Source organism: Phytophthora ramorum (assembly GCF_020800215.1).
Source record: "Phytophthora ramorum isolate Pr-102 chromosome Unknown Phyram_PR-102_s0006, whole genome shotgun sequence".
Taxonomy (NCBI): Eukaryota; Oomycota; class Peronosporomycetes; order Peronosporales; family Peronosporaceae; genus Phytophthora; species Phytophthora ramorum.
In genome coordinates, this window is record NW_027150652.1 from 3,541,999 (window position 1) to 3,565,230 (window position 23,232).

General features: G+C 55.9%; 10 protein-coding genes across 10 annotated transcripts; 5 read left to right on the top strand and 5 right to left on the bottom strand.

The window, feature by feature from the left end:
* Positions 1-830: 830 nt before the first annotated feature.
* Positions 831-2,599, top strand: KRP23_8010 (Small RNA degrading nuclease 5; the record flags this gene model as incomplete). The annotated part of the gene is made up of 3 exons (XM_067893397.1): positions 831-977; positions 1,060-1,435; positions 1,506-2,599. 3 exons carry the CDS (start codon positions 831-833, stop codon positions 2,597-2,599), a joined length of 1,617 nt encoding a protein of 538 aa, XP_067745184.1.
* Positions 2,600-3,165: 566 nt separating this feature from the next.
* KRP23_8011 (uncharacterized protein) lies at positions 3,166-3,393 on the bottom strand (the record flags this gene model as incomplete). The annotated part of the gene is made up of 1 exon (XM_067893398.1): positions 3,166-3,393. One exon carries the CDS (start codon positions 3,391-3,393, stop codon positions 3,166-3,168), a length of 228 nt encoding a protein of 75 aa, XP_067745185.1.
* A 1,280-nt stretch (positions 3,394-4,673) lies between these two features.
* On the top strand, positions 4,674-4,904 carry KRP23_8012 (uncharacterized protein; the record flags this gene model as incomplete). Its single annotated transcript, XM_067893399.1, has 1 exon — positions 4,674-4,904. One exon carries the CDS (start codon positions 4,674-4,676, stop codon positions 4,902-4,904), a length of 231 nt encoding a protein of 76 aa, XP_067745186.1.
* A 656-nt stretch (positions 4,905-5,560) lies between these two features.
* Positions 5,561-7,488, top strand: KRP23_8013 (putative aldehyde dehydrogenase; the record flags this gene model as incomplete). The annotated part of the gene is made up of 5 exons (XM_067893400.1): positions 5,561-5,708; positions 5,768-6,443; positions 6,517-6,649; positions 6,723-6,957; positions 7,034-7,488. The coding sequence occupies 5 exons, from the start codon at positions 5,561-5,563 to the stop codon at positions 7,486-7,488; spliced, it is 1,647 nt and encodes a 548-aa protein (XP_067745187.1).
* Positions 7,489-7,786: 298 nt separating this feature from the next.
* On the bottom strand, positions 7,787-9,529 carry KRP23_8014 (60S ribosomal export protein NMD3; the record flags this gene model as incomplete). Its single annotated transcript, XM_067893401.1, has 3 exons — positions 7,787-8,507; positions 8,580-9,398; positions 9,498-9,529. The coding sequence occupies 3 exons, from the start codon at positions 9,527-9,529 to the stop codon at positions 7,787-7,789; spliced, it is 1,572 nt and encodes a 523-aa protein (XP_067745188.1).
* Positions 9,530-9,755: 226 nt separating this feature from the next.
* On the top strand, positions 9,756-10,099 carry KRP23_8015 (DNA-directed RNA polymerases I, II, and III subunit RPABC4; the record flags this gene model as incomplete). Its single annotated transcript, XM_067893404.1, has 2 exons — positions 9,756-9,961; positions 10,054-10,099. The coding sequence occupies 2 exons, from the start codon at positions 9,756-9,758 to the stop codon at positions 10,097-10,099; spliced, it is 252 nt and encodes an 83-aa protein (XP_067745189.1).
* A 195-nt stretch (positions 10,100-10,294) lies between these two features.
* On the bottom strand, positions 10,295-12,313 carry KRP23_8016 (U3 small nucleolar RNA-associated protein 6; the record flags this gene model as incomplete). The annotated part of the gene is made up of 1 exon (XM_067893405.1): positions 10,295-12,313. One exon carries the CDS (start codon positions 12,311-12,313, stop codon positions 10,295-10,297), a length of 2,019 nt encoding a protein of 672 aa, XP_067745190.1.
* Positions 12,314-12,473: 160 nt separating this feature from the next.
* KRP23_8017 (Metaxin-1) lies at positions 12,474-13,708 on the top strand (the record flags this gene model as incomplete). Its single annotated transcript, XM_067893406.1, has 2 exons — positions 12,474-12,773; positions 12,833-13,708. 2 exons carry the CDS (start codon positions 12,474-12,476, stop codon positions 13,706-13,708), a joined length of 1,176 nt encoding a protein of 391 aa, XP_067745191.1.
* Positions 13,709-13,970: 262 nt separating this feature from the next.
* Positions 13,971-16,898, bottom strand: KRP23_8018 (Transcriptional activator Myb; the record flags this gene model as incomplete). The annotated part of the gene is made up of 8 exons (XM_067893407.1): positions 13,971-13,990; positions 14,062-14,182; positions 14,259-14,846; positions 14,929-15,738; positions 15,817-15,904; positions 15,982-16,038; positions 16,105-16,202; positions 16,281-16,898. The coding sequence occupies 8 exons, from the start codon at positions 16,896-16,898 to the stop codon at positions 13,971-13,973; spliced, it is 2,400 nt and encodes a 799-aa protein (XP_067745192.1).
* A 543-nt stretch (positions 16,899-17,441) lies between these two features.
* On the bottom strand, positions 17,442-20,316 carry KRP23_8019 (Telomere length regulation protein TEL2-like protein; the record flags this gene model as incomplete). Its single annotated transcript, XM_067893408.1, has 4 exons — positions 17,442-19,555; positions 19,641-19,713; positions 19,777-20,100; positions 20,164-20,316. 4 exons carry the CDS (start codon positions 20,314-20,316, stop codon positions 17,442-17,444), a joined length of 2,664 nt encoding a protein of 887 aa, XP_067745193.1.
* Between the last annotated feature and the right edge of the window lie 2,916 nt (positions 20,317-23,232).

Here is a 23,232-nt window from a genome sequence, read left to right on the forward strand (position 1 = left end):
ATTGCGAAATGGGAGTATCCGATTGGCTGACTTACTTTATTGCCAAATGAAAATGCAATGTAGCCATGTTGCACATGGTGAACTATTTACTGGATCGGATTACTAAAGATTGAATTGGTTCATGCCACGGAGGAAGCCGCAGGGCTAGCGAGGTTGGCGATGGATAATCGCTCGGCGATGTGGCGACGGGAGGCAATGGCGCGGCGCTCCGAAGAGCTCGATCGCGGGAGATGATGACACACGAATACATGCAAACACACAGGAGGAAGCTGAGGTCCTCTGTCAAAAAGACCCTCACTCGCTCTCGCTCCTGTCAAGAACTGACAAGCACGAGGAGCGAGCGACTGCTTCCTGTCTGAACCCCCTTTGAGCACGAAGGCCAATCCTCCACCTTCGCGACCTTGCAAGGCTCCCTCGAGCCGAGCAGCAGCACATCGCAGCCGAAGCTGCCACGCGCTGCACACTCCGCCCGAGGTTTTTCTCTGTCAGTCCCCCCTTACAATGAGGAGGTAGTGCCTTGAAGCTCCCCATCAAGATTCGAGGGACGTTTAGTGTCAAAACTCCGCACAGTTGGCTCGCCAAAACCAACCGACAACCGGAACCGCATCGCCGCCGCCCCTGCCACGCGCCTCGCAGTCCCCAGATGCCTCTCACCCCTCTGCAACGCCCCGAGGGCCGACACAAAGGACGCCCCACACCTTCCCCACAAACTCGTGGACTCGACCTCAAACGAATTCGTCACTTCCAGTTGTGATTTTTGGATGGCTTTGAGGGAAATAATTTAGACCAATCAGGGAGCTGGTAGGTCGCGACGGACTTTTGACTTGAAAATGGCTGGAAGCACGTTGTTGGGCACCGCGACGTCTGAGGACCCCGCGCGCGGCAGCAAGCGCAGCCTCGATGAAGCTAACGGGGGTCTTCTACGCAGTAGTCTGGAGGACCTCGTGGCGAGGAAAAACGCGGACGTCCCTCTCGCAGTGCGTGCACCCACCAATTCCTCTACTTTTTCACGCATTTTTGCTAACCAGTACTACACTTTTTGGGGACCGTTTTACGCAGGACATCCGGGATGCATTGATGGACCATTTGCTGGGAAGCATCCAGACGGATATCAAGTATACGGTGCTGTTTGTGTGCGAGGAAGTGCCGGATTTCCGGCCTCAGCAGCAAGAGCCGACGACTTCTGCTGCTGCAGGGGAGGAAGATGCTACTAATGGTGACAAGGCAGTGACTACTGCTGTGGAGCTTCCTTTGCTTGAAGGAGTAGATGCTGATTACCAATTCCGCAGTCGACTGTCCGAGGGCGACAGTATTCCGCGATGCGACGCCACGTTGCTAAAGATTCCTGTGTCCAAGCGCGACATCGAAAAGGAAAAGCACGCGGCTAAGAAAGCCATCAAGAAAAAGATCAAGAAGTTTAAGAAGGGCTCTGGGGGTACGTTGTCTGCAGGCGAGAGAGAACGTGCGTGGGATGCTGACGTGGTGGGTATGTTATTGGGTTACAGAGACTGCCAAGCCGAGTGCTGAGTTCTACGTGCTATCGCCAGAAGAGCTGAAAGTGCATTTATCGTCGATTCCGTTCGATGACGCCAAAGCTGCGGCGGAGTTTGCCTCGACAATGCCGCTGCCTGATGGCGAGACTCGATCAGCGGAACAACTTTTGCTTGCTATTGATTGTGAGATGTGCCGCACCACAAAAGGTGTAGAGCTCACGCGTCTCACTCTAATAGACGCCAGTGAGAAGGTGCTTCTCGATGAGTACGTGCGGCCCAAGAACCCGATTGTAGACTACTGCACGCAGTACTCTGGCATCACGTGCGAGATTATGGAGGCCACAACTACGCGGCTTGCGGATATCCAAAAGCAGTTTCTGGATCTTGTCCCCGCGGAGGCCATCTTGGTGGGTCACTCCATCGAGAATGACCTGCAAGCGCTGCGGGTTTTGCACCACCGGGTGATTGACACCGTGTGCATGTATCCGCACCCTAAAGGGCCACCGTTCCGCTCGGCATTGCGCTTCTTGACGAGCCAATTTCTCAACAGGGCTATCCAGACTGGTATGGATGGTCACTGCAGTGTCGAGGATGCAGTAGCCACACTGCAGCTTGCGCAGCTCAAGATCAAGCACGGTCCTACGTTTCCGAGCATCGAACATGAGTACAAGCAGAAGAAGGTGGTTAACGAGATGGCTCGGGCGAAGAAGTCGGTGCTGATTGTGGACTGTCAGCGCTCCTGCCGCTCACTGAGTGGTGGTGTGGCCTGCGTTATCCCGCGCGAAGCCCCGGGAGATGTAGTGCAGACAGTCGTCCATCAACTGACGACAGGTTTTCCGCCGCACCTGACTTGGGCGCGCGTGCGCGGGGTTCGCCGTTCGGAAGTTGTGGAGTTTGTGCAGAAGATCAAAGCGAGCTTGCCCGAACACTCATGCCTCGTGGCGGTGCTGAGCGGGGACACGAACGACCTTCGTGCGCTCCACAAGCGCCGCACAGCGCGCACCGACCCGAGAAGCACGCTCATGTGGGACAAGAAACAGCAAGAGGTTCTCGACGCAACAGCTCTGGCGGCCCAGACAGGGCTCGTACATATCTGTTTACAGTAGCGGCGATAGGATTTGTCTTTCAATTCGTTTATGCACTCTTATGCCCTTTTAGTATTAAATTCAAGAGTCGATGAATGTGTGTCGTTGAAGCTAGCAAAAGAATGAATGCGAGTTGATGCTACAAGCAACTGACGTTGTCAACAGAATAAACATTCCATTAGTTATCCGATGAGATGATTGTATATAAAAGCTTATTCTCCAGGGCCTCTCACACTTACAAATTACAGAATCTATTAAATCACAGAGGTTGATTAGACGTGGGCCACACACCTGACGTATGCCACACCATGTTTAGACGAGTGGCAACTTCAACAGAAAAAGGTCCCAGACCGGCGCGCGCCACCTGGAGGCGGTAGGTCTGTTGAACGGATCTGGCTGGTGGTGGAGGCTGTATGTGACGGTCGTCTTCCTTGAACGACCTGGCTGTGGGCGTTGAAGTGGCTGGTAAGGGAATATATAGTTGGCGGTCCTCAGCTCGGGTGCCGGCGTGGGTCTGGCTGTGTATGGTGCACGGAGGGCAGGAGCTTCTTTTTTATCTGCAGTGGGGTCGAGGATCTGGCCGACGCTCACCACTTGAGCTGTGCGATGGCGGCCAGGACGTCGGCGGGGAGCGCTACGACGGCACACCGGCGGCCGACGGCTCCCCGCCGCACGAGTTCCTTCCTGCTCTCCTCATCCATCTTCTGGCTGCAGCCGTAGTCGCTGGCGTCGGTGCAGGCCTGTTGGGCGTGCACCTGGATCTTGGTGCGCAGCATCTTGGACTCGATCGGGTCGACGTCGTGTGTGGTGATCATGCTTACTAGTGCTGCCGAGGCGTGCAAATGAGAACTGAGGGCTGGTTGTTGCGTCGGTTGGTGTCAACTTGATCTTACGATGACGAAAAAGATCGTTCAGCCGACTTATTATCCCCAAGGTACCTGGAAGCTCGCATATCATGTGGGAGCTTTAGTGGTTGTTTGGCTTGCTATCCTCAAGGCGAGGCTAGCAGCAACCGAGGCGAGTGCAGTTTTGACCCACTGCTACACCAGTAGTAAAGGGCTGTACCTGAGCCAAATGCACTGCAGATGAAATGCAGGCAATAATAGCGTCTGAACGTGGCGTGCGCAAACCCGTGCCAAGCGTTCAAGAGATCAGAGCATGCGCTCCAAACGCGAGCGAGGCCGGAAACGGTGCTGGTGAGACGGGTGCCAAACGGCCTTCGTGCACATGCGCCATTCAGGATGCATGAAAGAGGAACTTGACGCGACAGCCTTGGCTCGTACTTGCAGTAGCGACAAACCGGCAGGGGCGTGCCACGGGTACGCACACGCTGCATTACCGCGTCTCGGTGGTGGTTCGGGGCCATCAACTGCCCGACATGCCAGCAAATAACGACCGCGAGAGCGGCATCGTGCGCTACGTGGCAGCAACGGAGAGAAGCAAGTCGCAAGCGCGCGCCAACGGAAACCGGCAACTGCAGCAAGTTTCGGCTGCTATGTTGGCCGAGCGCTTCCACTGCCTTGTGAGCATTACGCATGCAACTGTTCTCGCACGTACCGCGTCTGCTCGCCGGCGAACCGGCGCCACGAGCCGGAATCTGGCCACCGTGCGCTTGCCTTTCTTGCACGCATGTCATCTTGACTGGCGCCACACCGTGTTAAACGGCTTGCTTTGGCGCTGCTGGTGGCGCGCAAAAGCTGTCTGCCCCGATCGTTTTCTCGGGCAAGCGCGGCCTGGTGTCCCACGAGCATGGCGCTGCGCGTCTCACGCTATCCGTCAACAAGCTCCGCATGAACGTCGCACGGATCCTCGCACGCGATCTTATCCCGGTAACGGCGAGCAACTCTCGGCTGCCGCCGGGCAACTGAGGCCAATTGCCCGACAAAAAAGACAGCGTCGAGCGTTTCCTGGTCTCACCACCGCACTGGTCCGGTTTGGCATCATTCGAACATCAGCCACCCGTCCAGAGTTCGCAGCGACTCGGAAACGGAGGAGCGCCATTAGTGCTTTCACGACCTCACGAGCACACCGACTTCTAAGCACACGACCGCAGCAGATCAGTTCTCAATCACCGGCCTCAGCAGCACCAGCCAGCATGATCACCACGCTCGTTGACCCGATCGAGTCCAAGATGCTGCGCACCAAGATCCAGGTGCACGTCCAACAGGCCTGCACCGACGCCAGCGACTACGGCTGCAGCCAGGTGGACGAGGAGAGCAGGAAGGAACTCGTGCGGCGGGGAGCCGTCGGCCGCCGGTGTGCCGTCGTATCGCTCCCCGCCGGCGTCCTGGCCGCCATCGCAGAGATCGCAGAGCTCAAGTGGTGAGCGTCGGCCAGATCCTCGACCCCACTGCAGATAAAAAAGAAGCTCCTGTCCGCCGTGCACTATACACAGACAGACTCACGCCGGCGCCATGTACCAGCGAGCAGGAACTCGAGCCGAGGACTGTCAACTATATATTCACGCGCTGCTATTTATCCCGGTCAAGGACCCTTGTCGCACTACCAGCCACTTCCAGCCAACTTCAACGCCTCGTCCAAGGAAGACGACCGTCACAGACAGCCACCACCAACAGCCGAGAGAGTCCCGTTCAACACACCCACCTCCCCCAGCAGCATATCGGAGTCGAGCCTCCCCTGTCCATTGCCGCCGCCGCTGCTGTTGCTGTCGTGGAGCGCATGCTGTTCGGGACCTTTTTCTGTTGAAGTTGCCGCTCGTCTAAACATGGTGTGGCCCACGTCAGGTGTGTGGCCCACGTCTAAACAACCTTTGAGGTTTGATAGGTGGTGCGATTTGATAGAGTGCACGGACCTGGCTGATAGGTTTTACATACAAGAAACAGATCCTAAACCTAATGGAATGGTTATTATGATATTAGTTGAGCGTGCTGTTATTGGCCCCACACAGTGCACAACTCGAAGTTGCCGGTGGGACCACGCACTCATATCGGAATCCGCTTCGAAGCCCTCGGATCCTTTCTGATGCTGCGTTCCAGCTCCTTGCGTACGGCCTCCGCGCTCGTCTCGCGCCGCGCACTAAGCGCCACGCGCGCCATGTCGTCGCTACCGTCCTTCGCCACCGTGGACCCGGACTTCAGTGGCGCCAACCCCACGGACGGCTTCAACTTGGGTGCGTCGCCCTGCACCGGTCTCCCTTAGCGTGCAGTATCTCTAACTTTCTATTCACAGTCAACGGCAAGTGGATCAAGACGGCCAAGACTGAGACCATCCTCGACCCGCTCAACGGCGAGGCCTTCATGACCATGCCGCTGACCCAGAAGGACGAGCTCGCGCCCTTCGTGGAGAGCATGACCAGCTGCCCAAAGCACGGCCTCCACAACCCGCTCAAGAATGTGGAGCGCTACATCCTGTACGGCCAGGTGTGCGCCAAGGCTGGCGCTCTGTTCCGCGAGGAGAAGGTGGCCGACTACTTCGCCAAGCTCGTGCAGCGCACGTCCCCCAAGAGCTACTTCCAGGCGCGCAACGAGGTCAAAGTCACGGGCAAGTTCCTCGAGAACTTCTCGGGCGACCAGGTGCGCTTCCTGGCGCGCTCGTTCGGCGTGCCAGGCGACCACTTGGGTCAGACGAGCAACGGCCACCGCTGGCCGTACGGTCCCGTGGCGCTCATCACGCCCTTCAACTTCCCCATTGAGATCCCAGTGCTCCAGATGATGGGCGCGCTCTTCATGGGCAACAAGGTGTTGCTCAAGGTGGACTCCAAGGTGTCCATCGTCATGCAGGAGACCCTGCGTCTGCTGCACGAGTGCGGCATGCCCCTGACCGATGTGGACTTTATCAACTCAGATGGCGCCGTGATGAACGACCTGCTGCTGCAGATCAAGCCGCGCAACACGCTGTTCACCGGGTACGTTTTTGCCATAAGGTTGTTATTCTACAGCTGGGCGGCTGACGTTTATGTTTCGTGACACCTTGTGCAGATCGCAGGCTGTTGCTGAGAAGCTCGCGAAGGACCTCAGCGGCCGCATTAAGCTTGAGGATGCTGGTTTCGACTGGAAGGTGCTTGGCCCTGACGTCCGTGACTTTGACTACGTTGCCTGGACTTCTGACCAGGTACGCTTGCGCTTTGTGTTATTTTCATGCTACTTGAAGTTGCCATACTAACGAATACCTTCACTTTTTACAGGACGCGTACGCTTGCTCGGGACAAAAGTGCTCGGCGCAGTCGGTCCTCTTCATGCACAAGAACTGGGTGGATGCTGGCATCGAAAAGAAGCTTGTCGAGCTCGCTTCCCGACGCAATCTTTCGGACTTGACGATTGGCCCCGTGCTGACGGTCACCACAAAGCGTATGCTTGACCACGCTGCTGCTCTGTTGAAGATCCCGGGTGCTCGCGTCGCGTTTGGAGCCGAGGAGCTTGGTACATGCTGTTATTCTGCCGCCAATCGATAGGTGAACTGCTTACTAACGTGTTTACCGCGTTTTGCATCATGCAGAAAACCACACGATCCCGGAGAAGTATGGTGCGGTGAAGCCTACTGCTATCTTCGTTCCGCTGAAGGAGTTTGTCAAGCCGGAGAACTTCGAGCTTGTGACCACGGAGATTTTCGGTCCGTTCCAAGTCCTGACTGAGTACGACGACAGCGAGCTGCCGCTTGTGCTTGATGCGCTGGAGCGCATGGAGGCCCACCTTACGGCTGCCGTGGTCTCGAACGACCAGTACTTCACGAACGAGGTGCTCTCGGCTACGGTCAACGGCACGACCTACAGCGGCATCCGTGCGAGAACCACGGGTGCTCCTCAGAATCACTGGTTCGGCCCGGCCGGCGACCCGTGCGCTGGCGGCATCGGCACGCCGGAGGCGATCAAGCTTGTGTGGTCTTGCCACCGCGAGATCATCAGCGACATCGGTCCTGTGCCCGCCAACTGGACGATCCCGGAGGCTACCTAAACTGTTTGCGTTATGACCAATATTGATGCGGTAATGTAAAGCATTGCATCAAGGACACGAAAACAAAATAAACTTGCTGAGATACAAACGCCTTCTACAGTTACGGGCTGTCTGTCATACAGCAACCTCTTTCAAGTAGCAGTCTGTAGTCTCGAAGATTTCAACCTGACTGCAAGCATATTTACCAAAAACAATGACGACCTTTTTAAGGCATACAACCAATCAAGAAAGCTGCATGAACCAAGCTATTAAGCATCAAAAAGAAAATCTAGTTACGGTTGATGGGGATGCATCGCATTTACAGTTCCTCCAGCTCCCAAGCTGAAGTCTGGTTGGCTTCGGTCTCGGACAAAATCTGCGGCGTGGGCTCGTTCTCCATAGCCAAATCATCAAGCAGCTCGTGCAGCTCCACGGCCGGAGCACCAACGTCATCCTCCTCCATGGCGTCGTCATCCTCCGCGGGCTTGTTCTGCTTGGTCTCCTCCTTGTACAGGTTGATCTGCGAACGCATTTCCTTGTCCTCCTCAAGCTCGTCCAAGAACTGCTCGTAATCCTGCTCCTCCTTCGAGAGGTCGGCACTGCGAACAGGGCCAGCCTGCTCCACACCCTCCATCTTCTTGAGCTTCCAGTTGCGTGCGCGCTTCTGGATCCGACGCGGGAACATCTTCTTCACAAGCACCACATCCGGCATAGTCAAACCGGACTGCACAAGCGGGACCAAGTCGGCGTCGTTGAATACAGCAGCCGTAAGGTCGTAGCCACGAGCGGAGTCACCAACGTGCAGAATCATACCGAGGTGGCTCACAGTGCGGAGTCGAGTGTCATTCACACCAAAATCGGCGTCGCGAACAATCTCCAGATCGGCGAGGCGAGTCTTGCGAGTCACACGGATGGCACGGCCTCCACCGGAAGGGATTGCCATTGGGCTCGAGTCCAGAACAGTGAAGTCCGCCATAGCCTTAATGGATCGCAGAGCACGGAACGGGTAGCGCCAATACTTCTCGGAATCAATTTCCGCCCTGTAGTCCAAGATAGCAAGAAAATACGTCAGATCAATAACAACAAGAATTGACGAACACTGGCAAACTCACACTTGGGTGGTGACCGGGTCAATGACGTGGATGGACGATGTGACAGACTGCACGAGGCACAGGCAGGACATGTTGCCAAGCATACGAGCTAGCTTGACCGGCAGCAGCACCAAGTCGTCCTTGCAAACAGGCGCAATCTCCACCGCATACGTAAACTTGTAGTTGTGTGTGTTGCTGTGGTTATCCGCCGAGATGAGCTTCTTTGCGGTCTTCATCTTCATGGGCACCGACTCCTGCAAGAAGTCAACGAAACGCAGCGCGTGGTTGCGCTCCGAGAAAAAGAAGTCGACACCGTCCGGGTGCGACTCGATGTTCGTGGTCTTCTCGTGGGCGCGGTGCTTGAGGACGAGCTGCTCCAGGAAGAAGAACGTGCGCTTGTGGTCCACGCGCTGACGGACCTGCACAACTGCGCGCCACGATTGGTTGGCGAACGAAGCTTGGCAGGCATCGCACTGCTGGTTGCGCACCACAAAGGTGACGACGAAGGATTGCTGCATGATCATCTTGCTCATGACCTCCTTCTGCACCGTGAGCTTGAGCTTGAGGCGACGCGAGTGGGGCTCTGTCCAGATCCAGTTGGCGTCGATGAGCTTGACGCGGTTCAAGTTGTTGATCTTCTTGAGGCACATGGCCAGCAGCTCGCGGGACTCGAGATCGGCCGCCACCCAGGGCGGACGCGACCAGCGCATGCAGCCGCGGCACTGGTGGATAATCACTTCCTTGGGGATGCCCTCGGTCACGTCCACCTGGGACTTGAGACAATTGACGCACGTGTTGGCCGCGTTCGCCACGATGGGCGTCGCGCACATGCAACATAAACTACAAGCAGCAGTAGGAGCAGAGTCATGAGTACGCAAGTTGTTGGAGATTTTCCACTGCAATTTTGAGGTTGCGATTGCAGCGTGTAAATGCACTTACATGATGGGCATCTGGCTTGACATGGTGCTCATGGTTGCAGTGCAATGCAAGCGAGGAGGCGAGCAACTACGCAGGTGGTCAGAGAGCGAATGGGTCGAAGCGTCTGAGGCCAATGGAAAGCGTGTCATGTTTTCGACCAATGGATAGATGGCTACGCTTTGTTTTCGACGAATGGCGGATCTGACTGCTGCGATTGGCCAAAACGTCGCCATTGGCAGCCAGCCAGCGATCAGTTAGCAATTTCCCAAAGACTCAAACATGGACGGCGGAGCTACCCCAGCGGCCGGTACGGCCGGCACCAGCGCCAGCGCGGCCATGATCAAGGACCCGGAGATCAAATACATCTGCGGCGACTGCGGCATCGTTAACTACCTGTCGGCGCGCGACCCCATTCGCTGCCGCGCGTGCGGCTACCGCATCATGTACAAGGCACGCACCAAGCGCCTCATCCAGTTCGAGGCCCGGTAAGCGGACGGCGACGCCCAGCGACCGACTGCAGCAGGCGCAATAGCTTGATTGTGCTCCTCTGGGAGCTGATACCAGGGACTGGGATTAGAAATGAGAGGAAGGAGACATCAGCGGAACAGAGTGGCGAAGCGTAGTCTTAGATGCGTGGCTTTCTATAATAAATATGGTGGACCTTTTCGTCGACGGCTACTTTGTTAGTGGTCAGCGGAGTGGAGTATGGCGCTATGTCTCTAGTGGTCTGACGAGAAGTTGGTGAATGCAACATGTCTATTTGGAATCGGCGACTCCGCTCTCTACTGCTGCTGCGTACAAATCTATCAAAACACGGACTACAGGCCGGTGAAAGCGAACTGCATGAGTGCCGTAGACTCCTTCCAGACGCGAAGCGCGCGCTGCTGAACGCGCGTGGCGTCGGCGAACAGCGACAAGCGCTCGGACAGACAGCGCACGTACTGCACCCAGACCTCCTCTTGCTGCGAGCCGAAGAGCTCCACCAGCTTCTCGAACAGCTTGCGCACCTGTGCCACATCGACAGACGCGGACGACGTCTCGACATCCACGCATAGCAACAGGAAAGAGTATGTCTCTAACGAAGGCAGCAGCTGCTCGTCAACCATGAACTTGGTGTACAGCGCGCGAACTTGCGCAAACGACTGCTGGGAGGACGCACTGGCAGCCCAAGCCACGTACTGTTGGCGCAGACCGCTCCAGTGTGCTGATCCACGCATTTGTGCGTCGAGAGCGTTCTTGAAAGCCTTCTCAACAACACTCGATGTTTCTGCGTTGCTAATAAGCAGCTGCAGGAGGCGGTTGTGAATAGCAAACTGCGCATCCAGGTCTTTTGTCGAAATCTTTGTGAGGGCAGTCTTCAGCACCGACACAGCCGCATCCAATGGGTTGCTGGAAGTGGCCTTCGCATGAGAGCCGCGCGAGGTGCGGCGACGCTTAGCAGACGGAGAGCGGCTAGTGCCTGGTTCTTCGTAATCTCCGTGAAGCACAAGCTGAGACTGCAAGAGCCAGACTTCTGATGACTGCGGCAAACATTCGTCGCAGACCTTGCGCACGATCATAAGCGCGTCATTTGTACCATCCGTGCGATGAATCAAGTCGACATACTTAATGGCGAGAGACGGAGACGAGCTGTTCGACTCTGAGAAAGCAAAGTCTTTCAGCTTGGCACGCGTATACTCGAGCAAGAACGCAGTTTGGCTAGAAGATGCCAGACGCGTCACCAGCCAGTCCGCAAACAGCTCCTTCATGGATACGGTGTTCAGCTTCGTCACACTCGTCTCAAAGTTGTGCACGGCAAGCAACTCGGCTTGACGCTCAGCCTCAGACACGTTCGCGCCATCCACCTCGGATGACTCACCCAAGTGAGAAGTAGCGTTATCCTCAACCGACAAAAAGGGGCGCAGCGCCTTCGCGGCTTGCACGTCTTCGCTCTTGGGGAAGCTCTCAAGGCAGTTCTGCAAAATGAAATCGGACAGCTCTGCAGCCACATGCATACCGAAAAGGTCGCGGATCTCCACGAATTTCAGTCTGAACGCCACATCATCCGGAATAGCAGCAACCGCGTTCGTGTACACAATCTTGGCAATAGCTCCCTGCAGCACGAGCTTCCTAGCGTTCATCTTGGCTGTCATCTCCTCGGAGACTTGCTCCTCTTGCACGTTCTTCTCCTCCGGCAGTTGGTCAATCAGCACGGTAGTTCCGTCATCCTCCGCCCTCTTCTCCACTTCCTCGTCCAGACGAAGCACCTGCCGACGCATCGCCAGCTTCTGCACGTACAGCAGTTCCAGACGGAAGTACTCGAGCCAGAGCTTCTGATTGTGCTTGTTGAGACGAATCGCTCGTTGCATGAGCAGTCGCGCCGAGTCCACGTTAAGGCTGACGCCGAACTCGTAGGACGCCGCTTCAATCCAGAGCTCGGCGCTGCGCGGGTGCGACTGCAGCGCTCTGGAGAACACGTGGGACAACACGCGGCTGCTGCCCTCCCGCTTGCAGAAGGCCACGTACTGCAACCAAAGCTCCACGCTGCCGCGGTGCTTAAACAGCACGCGGTCGAAGATGTTGTGCACACGCTTGACACCCGCCGTGTCGCCCAGCGTGACCTTGACGAGGCTCAAGCGCTCCTTGCGTGCCGCCCGCAGCGCGTCCAGCTTGAGCTCGTACTCGATGTAGCGCATGGCGTCGATCTTGCGCATTGGCTGGCGCTGCAGTGAGTACTCGAAGCCGCGGCGTCTGTCTACGACCTGGCGGATCTCGTCCGCGGAGAAGAGCTTGCGCTGCTGGAGGTCCTCCAGCTCTGGCACCATCTTCTCCATCGCGATCTGCACCGTGTCCGCCATGTTTGCCTATGTGGCTGTCACTGCCTCCACAGCTCCTGGTCTCTTGTTGGCAGGTGATGGAATGGTAGACCCAATTGGTTGGGCGCGACGCGGAACGCACTTAGTAGGATATGTAGGGTAGTGGTGCAATGATAACAGAGACCGTCATTCTGTGGCCGTCATGTTCCCGGAGGACCGCTTCCACCCGCTGGGGCCTGACGCCGACCGGCTGCACGACGACCTGGTGGACGCCACGGAGCTCGAGAGCACGCCCAAGACATCCAAGGAGCTGGGATCGGCGCTCGTGCTGCACCAGTTCCTGCCAGCCTGGGATGTACAGGCTTATCTGCGCGTGGCGGGCATCCGCCTGCACGTGCACAACTCGCAGTACCCGGTGTACGAGGCCACGGGTGAGCTGCCACAGCTCAGCGATGGCAACTTTTTGCTGCCCAAGGACGAGATCATCATGCACTTGCAGACGGTGCGTGGCTAGGTCTATGGATTGTTTGTCTTGAGAGCTGACGCTGAAGTGTGCTGCAGTTCCACAAGGACATTGACGAGTCTCTGAGCGATGCGCAACGCAGCGAGTCGTACGCGTACCGGTCCATGCTGGCGGAGAAGCTGCAGCGCGTCCTGCTGTACTGTCGGTGGGTGGACTCGGCCACGTACCGCGAGGTCACCCGCCCGCACATGAAGCGCCACATTCCGTTCCCGCTCAACCTCTTCTTGCCCAAGAAGATGCACCTGGACACGATGGAGAAGCTGCGTCTGTACGGCATCTCCACCAAGGAACAGGCCTACGTCATTGCGCGCGACTGCTACACGGCACTTAACACCAAGCTCGAGAGCGCTGGCACGCTCTACTTTTTCGGAGACCAGCCGAGCGCACTGGACGTTGCGGTGTTTGGCCATGTCGTTGACGCACTGGGCAACTCGCAGCTGGCGGCTACCGTGCACCAGCACGCCCCACTGCTCATTACGCTGGCGGAGCGCATCCGCGACGCGTATTTTGGCGCTCCTGGGGAGCAGCCCTCGAGTCTCAGCGAGGAGGCTATGTACTCGGAAAACCAGACCAACTACTTCACCACCACTTCTCTTGACAGCGCATTCATGAAGAAGGTGTCGCCCCCGCTGCAAGTGTCATTCCTCAAGCCGTATCGTAGCCTGGACTGGAGTCGCCGCGAACTGGCCTCGGAAATCGCTCAGAAAAAGAATGAGGAGGAGGCTGAAAAGTATGCTGCTACAGGTGAGGAGGAGCAGGACAAGGCTTTTGCGAAGGGACCTCGGAACGTCATCATTGGTGCTCTTGCTGCCCTTGTCCTGTACGCCGTGGCCGCACTGCCCGTAGACGTGCAGTTCGGCGACGAAGATGAGTATTACGAGGACGACGAAGGCGAATATGACGACGACGAATAGAGACCACCCCTATCATGTGACGTGTTTGGCGCAAGGCCGCAGTTTTGGAGCTCTGTTTGCACGATCATAATATAGACGCTTACGAAAGGGCTCACTTGGATCACTGGGCGATCGAATTCTGCGGAGCCATTGCCTTCCAATTTCAATAACTTTAGCTTACACATCGGTGCCATGTACAAATAAAAAAACGGGTTGTGATTGCCCTTCGCATGTGTGCTTCTCCTCGTCCATGCGTGCGTCGGCGAGCGCATTGGTGTCACCATCAAAGATCCACTGTGTCATCTGTCGGCATTCACACAAAGCGTCAACTGTCTGTTCCTCTCGCTCTCGCATTTTGTAACGGCGATGTGTACCTCCTGTGATAATGTCGACTGTCTGGTCTAGCAGCTCGTCGTCCGTAGGATCAAGAGCGGACAGTGATACTTTCTCAAGCAACCCGTCAAACCGTTGTTGGTCGTCCAGGGTAGACAAGTCCTGCAAAAGGCACACACAAGGAAGAGTTAGACCAGCGTATTCTGAGTATCTCGCGGAAAACTGCTCAACACAGTACCATCGATTCCACGGCGCTTTTCCACCCCTTCTGCATGATCGCCTGCCGGGCTTGGCGCTCTTTGTTTGCCTCCAGCTCTTTTGTAAGCAAAGCCTGTCCAGGCGATGGCGCAGAAGAGAGCGATAAACCCTGCTTGTCTCGCTCCTGTAGCATCAATCGAAGTCGTTGTTGGTGAAACAGCTCGTACGCGGACGCGTGGCCTTCCGTCATGATCATCTGCGACCGCGGAGTCTGTGAAGAACCCCACTCTTCCCGTGGTGTGTTCAGCCCCTTTCCTCCAGCAGTCACAGCGGAGGAAGGTGGGAGACCAGCGATGGCACTGCCAGTATTGTTGTTGGCGCTGTTCGCGGCAATGCCACCCCCACCAGTAGTAGGCACCATCACATGCTGCGTAGACGTTCCTGACGGGGTGCCCATGGACACAACTCGAGGATGAAGCGGTGCGCCGCTGAAGCCTTGGTGCACAGCAGGTGGGGTTTGTTGCGGATGCTGCTGATATTGCGCATTTGCCATGGCCATAGCCATAGCCTGAGACGAATATGTAGGTGTCGGAGGCATCGACAACGACGGCTGCATTGACGATGACACCTGGTAAACAAGTAGAATGAAGCAACGTATTAGCCCTAAAATCAAACACGCTCGCTCCGTACGTTAAGATGAGTGGACTTACTGGCATTGACATGTTTGGCATCTGCATCTGCATCTGCATTTGGCTCGATGTCGGGAAGTTCGACGGCACCACGTAGTTTGGCATCATGCCCATATTTTGTTGCATCACGTATCCCTGTGAGTATTGATAGGATGGCGGCAGTTGCTGCATGTGCTGCTGCGACGGGTGTTGAAGTGGCATTTGGTGCGGTTGCATGTTCATGTTGTAGCTCGCTGCTCCCCCGTCCGCAATCGCATAGACAGCAGGAGGCTGTTGGGTGCTCGGCCCCATCATCTGGTTGGTGTTGGCGGGATACAGTACATTGCTGGCATGCGCAACTGAGCTTGGGTGAAAGCGCTGGCTCATCTGAAAGTTGTGAATCGATGCGGCCACCAAATCATTCACATTATGCATGGGCCCGCCGATTGCAGCCGTCATGCCTGGCTGTGACGCTGGAGCCAACGTCTGGGCGTTCTTCACAAATACCGTACTTGGCATGATCCCTAACGAGGCAGCCTCCGTTGGTGGGCTCGCATCGGGCATACATCTGTTTTCTGGGGCATTTTCCAGCTCGGTTTTCACAGTAGTGGTCGGTGCTACTTCGGTGGTTGTCGTAGCTGTTAGAGGGTGATTCTTCGGCCGAACTGGACTCGCCTTCGATGGTTTAGCTTTGGATTGTTCGACATCCGCTGGAGAAGATGGCGACGTATTTACGGTAGCTGCTGCAGGTGATACGGTGGCAGCGGTGGGTGTTTTATCTTCTTTGGAAGCAGCACGCCTACCACGCATCAGAGATTTCCATCGAATTTTGACTGCGTCTTCCGTTCGGCCCTATCAAATTGACAGTATCGTTAATCGCACATCCAGGTCATAGCTATGGAAGTATGCATCGTTCAAAACAAGTCGAACCTTGAGCTGTTGCGCGATGATAGACCAACGATTGCCCAGCTTGGCTTGCATCTCGACAATAATCTTGTCTTCATCCTCTGTATAAGATCTGTAGCACGTAGACAAGTAATTAAATTAGTAAGCATCGCAACCTGCGAGACGAGGTATGATGATCCGTGAGCTTACCCCTTATTGATGTTTGGGTCGAGGTGATTACACCATCGCTCCCTGCATTGCTTGGACCTGGGTCGCAACAACATTAGCACCACCCAGAAGTACTGATCCGTGCCATTTTACTGCAGAACTCACGTTCGTCCGGGAATAAGAGATGCCACTTGACCCCAATTCTTTTTGCCTTCCGCCACGAGATCCCGCAGCTTCGCGTCTTCTTCGGGTGTCCAATGACCCTACATCACACAACACCAGTCCACGTGAGCAGGTTGGTCCAATCCACCATCACAGCACAAATCCCCCCGAAATCCTACTTTGATCAAGCCTGGTTTGAGCACTTTCGTCCACCGCTGCAAACATTGCGTGTGGTTTCTTCCCGGCACCTGATCAGCAATGGCCTTCCAGTTGCGTTCGCCACTTCTCTCCACCGCCAGCCTCAGCGACTCGTCTTCGTGTTTGGACCACCGTCGTGGGTTCGACTTTTCTTTAGCTGGAGGTGCCTGCTTCACGGCGTTGAGGATCAAATGAGCTCGTGGGACGCCCATTCCGCTCCCCCTCCGATCCTTCACCATCAATTTCGCCGGCTGTGCCTGTGGCCGCTGTTGTGGCTGTGGAGGGGTCTCCTGGGTGGGCCCAGTCGAGGGCGACGCAGCCGAATCTTCCTCCGTGGAGGACTGCGGAGACTCCACCTGCTTGTGCCGCTGCGAGGCCGGAGCCGGCAGCATCTTCTTGAGGCTGTCAGTGCGTCCGCGTTTCTTCGGGCTCTTGGTCGGCAGCTTGGGCGCTGGGGCGTCGTCGTCGTCGTCTAGCGCCTCGTTCGTAGCGGCGGGGGATACGACACCACCCGCACTGGAAATAGACGCCTGGTCCAGCGCCATGCCCAGCGCCGTCAGCTTGGCGGAGCTCACGGGCGAGTCTTGTACCGTCGCCATCTCTTGCGGCTCTTCGTCTGCAGGCCGTCGTGGCGCCCGCAGCTCAGCTCTGAGCGGAGAGGGCTCGCGCTAGAAGGGGGTTATGGTGCTGGGGCTCCCGGATCGCTCTGCTGTCGCTCCCCCAGGGTAATCGCCAGCGGCTCGTGCTGGTGCTTGAGCTTTTTTTCTCCCGCTTTGCTGTTTGGGGGCTTCTTGTTGAAAGATGGACAATCGAGCGAAAGGACGAAAAATGAGTACATTGTGTGGTGCACACTAGGTTGTATGAAAATGCAGCAACCTCGAATCGGTTTGCGGTCCCATCTCTCTTATTCAAGCCAAGTTAGCTTGAGCAAAGAGGGACTGGAGATCCGTAGATAATCGACCGATCAAAGTCAAGCCCAACAATGAAGCCGTTCGGGAAAGTCGAACCTTTTGACGATACTTACATGTTAGCATATACATTGGCAAGAGCTCGAGGAAAAAATAGTCTGCGCACAAGCAGTAGCTTTTCAAACATTTGTATCTCTCTGTGAGCTCACCGAGCTCACAGCAAAGTAAACCTAACTACACTAACGAGAGCAACGGCACGGACGCGAACGAGCTCAGCAGCTGCGCTGCCTCACGGCACCCAGCGTCGGGGTCGTGGTTCTGCACCTGACGCAGCCACGGCGCGACCTCCGCAAGGGACTCGCCCACCTCTTGCTGCAGCAGACCCGGAGGCACTACTAGCAACACACGACTCAGACTGAACAGCACCTGGCGGCGTACCTCCGCATTGGTGTTGGAGCGCTCGCTCCAAGCGAACTCCAGCAAGCACTTGGCCATCGCCGTCGTCTGCGGCGCGTGTCCCGCACACTCCACAAAGCTTGCTAGCGCATGCAATAAGTGCGCCAAGAACGTCAGCTCAACTTCGCTGCGAGACTTCCCAGTTGTGGTCGAACCAGCCGAATGCTTCCGCACGTACGCGACATACCCGAACAGCACCGGTGAGAAGAACTCCAATGCGTATGGCGCAAAAGCGTTTCTCTTTGGCGCAGCCGACGGATCACGTCGGTAGCCCCAACGACGTGTTTTCAGACTTTGCATCGTGCGCGTCGCCAAGTCGTTTGGAACTATACCAACTTGCTCCTGAAGAAGCGTTTTGGGTGCTTGCGGATGCTGGTGCCCGTTACCTCTCTCGGATAGTTCCAGGGCGGCCGAGGTCATCGCCTGGAGCACGTCAATACGGGACTGCAACAACTGCTCGCGTTCCAACGCCTGGCGGCACAGATATGGTAGGGTTTGAGTCGGTGCTAAAGTACACGTGGTCGCAAGAGCTTGCAAACGCAGCTTGGCAAACTGCGGTGTGTTGTACTTGTCTTCGAGCCGCAACAAAGCCCTAGCAACTTCATGTGCTTTGTCGTTCAGATCACGTGGTCGTCGGCGCAGCAATGATTCGGCCTCATTTAGCGCAGCCTCCGTTTTCTCACGGTCATCGTCCGACAAAAGACCTGCAACCAGGTCCTTTATATACAAGGGCCGTCTGGCTGTCAAGTCTTCCTCGTCGTCCTGTAAATCGTACGCTTCCAAGCTCATATCGGAGTCGGAATCGGCGTCGTCAAAACTGGATTCGGACTCAACAGCATCATCCAAGTAATTTTCATCTGCTTCGTCATCGTCGTCGCTAAGCACCAATTCGTCCGGGTCAATTGTGAACGGCTTGGGCGAGCGTTTTTTCGCGCGCTTCCGTCGACCTCGATTTTCCTTACCTGATACAGCCTGGATTTCGTTGTCTTCCGCGGGGCTTTGGTCTAAAATCAGATTGGCGATACCTTCCTCGAGCTCTTCTAGTAACACGGGACATCCGTATACCACCAAGGGGTCTTCACCTTCAAGTCCAAAGTCTAGTGGCTTTTCAGATGCAATTATGTGCGACAGACTCTCCCCAACACGCATGCCCAGAGCCCGTACACGCTCCAATGAATTGCTCATGTGGTCTTGGACACCCTTGCACAGCTTCGTGATCCAGTCGTTGTGCAAAAATGTTGTCTCACTTTTGTCCTTCGCAAGCTTTTGCAGACTGTAGCGGAGGAAGAAACAAACAGAGGCGTTCACAGAGTACTCCGTGTTGACTGCAAAGTCGCTTTGACTCCAGCGCTCGAGCACTACGTCGAACACAGATGCTAGGGGAGAGTGGGAAAGATTGCTGTCACCTTGCACCAGAACGTCGACAAGCACCCGCCAGAAGAAAAGATCGTCTATGGGCTTTCGAAGCAGCAGTTTGTGCGCGACAACATACTGGAAGTGCTTGCTAGCGCACAGCGCAGTAGGAACTTGGGCGAGCAGTCTGTACTTAGGGAGGCACAGCGCTTGCTTAGCGCTGAATGGGCTGGGGGTCTTTTCGCTCGCAATCTGGACAAGAATCTGTTCTTGGCACGATTCCGGAAGACTCAGGAACAGCGCGTTGTTCATTTTCGTGGTCGAGATGGTGTCGACTGAGTGCATCCAGCTCTGGGTGAAGGCTTGAGCTTGCCCGATACGAGTGAGTTTGTCGGCGAACATCCGGAAGGTGCGCAACTGACTCTCAGTAATTTCCAGCCGAGAGAGACCGCGAAATATTCCATCGCAAAGCATCGGGAAGTATCGTCGTGGGCGAAATATTGCAGGAGCATCGCGCTGTCGGCGGTTGTAGATAAGGTCTGCAAGGGGTTCCGTTAATCAACGATCCATGACTTACCACGCCACTTCAGCACTCTATTTGAGGGATCTATGGCTGCAGCGTACCCGGTAGAGACGAAAGCTGTGAGATAAGCACTTGCAGTCCGATCACACTCTGCCCGCCGCTTGTCGCTGGTTGCTACAGCATATCAACCACATTAGCATGCAATGCCAACCCGATCGTAGCCAGTATCTTGCGCACCTGTTCTTGCATCAGCATTTCTGCCACGATGTCCTCCATGCCACCATCGGTAACAGCCATCTCCAGTATCCGAATGCACTGCGTGATGGAAGCCTCTGCGTCCTCTTGTGCCGTTTTGTCCGTTGCATCTGCCCTCGTCTTGGTGGCGGAGAGGATTGCTGTCAATGCGGCAACCGCTCGGCTCAGTGGCACGACTTGACGGTCGAAGAAGACGTCGAACGCCTGCTCTCGGTCGAGCTCGGCGAAGCAAATCTCGAGGTGGACAGTTACGAAGCCCAGCACGAAAGTCGCGACGTCGCGGTAGAATAGCTCCAGGTATAATTCCTGTCATGGCACGAGCATAGATCAGTCGGCGGCACAGCGAGCACTTTAGAGTGGCACGGCTACCTTCCACGTCGACGGAAAGCGATCGGGGTAGTGTAACGGCGAGGCCAGCTCGCGCAGCTCGGCTACCGCGGCCTGAACATCGTAGCGCTTCTCAGCGGCCTCGATGGCGCGCTTCCTGGCCTCGATGAACGCGCGCAGCTCAGCTCGCATCATCGAAAATGTTGTGTGACACACAACGGTTAAGGGGATCTGGCACAGCCAAAAATTCCGCTCAAAAAAAAGGAAAGCACCGGACACATTTTGCCGGAATGGGCACTTATGCGAGACCATTCTGTGGTTCATCGCGCCCGGACTTGCGCGTCTTCATGCATGCAGCAGGCAAGAGCAGATGACTCGAGAGGCGCGAAAATGCGATCGCAGCGATATGAGGGCCCGCTTCAGTTCCCCCCCCCGCACACGCTTGAAGGACTTGTAGTGTGGCTGCCGCGTTGTCTGGGATTTCGGTGGTCAACAGGTCTTTTCGCGCCGCGCCAACTCGCCTTGCACTCCATCACATCGCGCAAGTGAGCCCTGACGCGCGCCATATCCTACGGCGGTCACATTGTGGCATCGGAACCGTGGCCGTCACGGAAGGCGGCAAGTGATCCCGACCAACCAACCAACCAAGGTATCCGCAGTAAAAGTTTAGCCTTTGCATTCAAAATGGGCACCTGATCTACCCGCGTTGAAGTGAGCACACAAGTGGACATGGCGGACCCAGCACAGGACGCCTCTCCGAGCCTCCGTGCATTGCGTTGCAAGATCGCCTCGGCGAGAGCTTATTCTCGGCGCGCGGTGGCCTCACGCTGCGAGCTACTCACCCACGTAGTCGTTGGAGGGCCGTGGTTCAGTGTATCGCGCCACGTGAGACTGTAGAGGGTGGAAGATGAAGGAACAGTTGGCTGGCGGACAGCGCTCGGCGGCGGCGATGGACGAGTTAGGTAAGCAAATAAGTAAGCTTCGCTGCCGAGGGTCTGCCCACGCATGACGGCGGTGGCTCGACGGTCGAGAGGGATCACGACACTCAGCAAATTGTCTTGGGGAACGGAAGGAGAGGGTTCCTGTCGTACAGAGACTGCCCTGCGGAATGCCGAGGAGCTTGCCATTAGACGAGCATTTCTGAATTTCGCAACGCGTGCTGCTCTCTTGCAAAGCGGGCCACTGTTGCGGCGTGCGCTCGTGAGCAGTCCATTGCGAGCAAAATGCAGGGATTCCCTGTCACTGACCTCGCTGGGCGTCGTCAAGAAAGCTCGACGCGGCTTACACATGAAATTGTTGCCTCGATGATTGTGCCGAGCGCCGACAGCGCTGGTAAGAGAGTCCTGCAGCTCGTCAAATACAGCTGCATGTGCGGCGGCGACTGGCCGACTGGCTTGACCGGCGCCGTGATGGCTACACCCGTTGATCACAAACTTTGTCACTGCCATCAACAACGGTCGCTTGATCACCAAATACGAGGCTGTCGCTCAGCGGCCTGGGCGCGAGGGGGTAGCGGTTCATGCGGGGGAGTCTTGGTGTGGTTGGCGGCTGGTGGGCTGGCTGGGAGTTTCTCTTGATGAAGAAGCACGTGCACCCACCACGGTCAAACACGTCACGTCCAACCACCTCTTACACATGAGCAACGTTCTCGTCCTGCTCTCCCGGGGGGTTCATTTTCGTTTCTTCTTCCTCGTCGTCGTCGTCCTCTCTCAAGTAGCACATCGTTGCGTCCTCGTCTTCGTCCTGCTCTCCCGATGGGTACTTTGATTCGTCCTCGTCCTCGTCCTCCCTCAAGTACATGACGCAAGCAGAACGCCTCGAGGCCCATTGAAGCACCCGTCCTTCATGCCAAAGCTGCTCGAACTCGCGGTTGGTCGAATCAACGTGCGTCTGATCCGTGGTCGTCAGAAACGTCTCTACATGGCAAGCTCCATTGAACGCGGTCTCGCTGTAGTTGCCCGTGCCTTCTAAAATGAACTCGTTGTTGACGACGGTCCACTTGTTGTGGACCATTAAGCTGGGCACGCGTCCAGTCTTGACAGGGATCCCCGCGTCCTTAAACTTGTGTAGCCACAACATGTTTTTGGTCTGGAGCGCGCATTGCTCGTCGATGATCATGCGAACGACGCAGCCGGCTTCAAGCGCCTTCAGAATGGTCTCACCAATGCGATCATTCGTAATGGACATGTGGCAGATGTCCAGCAAACCCCGTGGTCTAGCGGCCAGGCCAAGATAGTACACGACCTTGTCCTCGGCGTCGGCGTCTCGAGAAAACCACCGCGCTGACGAGACGTTTCGTGCAGGGCGCGTGTCCTGCATTCCGACTTTCCCATATTATCCTGGCTAAAATCAAAATTATCCAGATCAACACTTTCCTGTGAGACTTGATGAGGACAACAAATTCAGAGCGAAAAGTTTGCCAAACCTGTAAAACCATATGCCACGAAAATATCCATTTCCACAGGTTTGCAAACAACCGCTCTCAATTTATCGATTCCACTATACTTTGTTCAAGTAATTTTGAAAACGAATTTTGTTCCGCTCTGAATTTGTCGACCCCATCCAATCTCGAAGGTTACCTCGTTAAATGAATAGAATATTAAATTCTGGCAGAGGGCCTCTAGAAAACTATAGTGTTGCAATTTCAGAGCGGACTCAAAACCGCTCTGAATTTGAAACAAGCGGGATATTTATGGATATTTAACGGTTAAGGGATCTGGCACAGGTAGGGATGGTTTTAGACGACTTCTAAACAGTCCAAAACACTTCCAGAAAATGCCTGAAATTCCGTTCACAATTCAAATCTGTTCAAATTACCAGATAGCATATTCTCAAGAAGAGGTCCCGGTTTTAGACAACTCGCAGATGCCGTGGCGAGGCGCAGAGGCTGGCAGCCGCATTCATATTGCCCGTCATACAGTTTAGCAACTGATGAGGGGACGACGTACCAGAGCATAGTCGAGGACGGCACGCCCAATCTCTTCTGCGCACGGAATAACAACGAGGACGACGAAAACAGCGGCGTTATTGAGGAACGCGAGTTGACCAAGGCGATCAAGTACTTGCCCAAGCTGCACGCCCAGATCTAGTCGCTCAAGAGCAAGGTGCGCG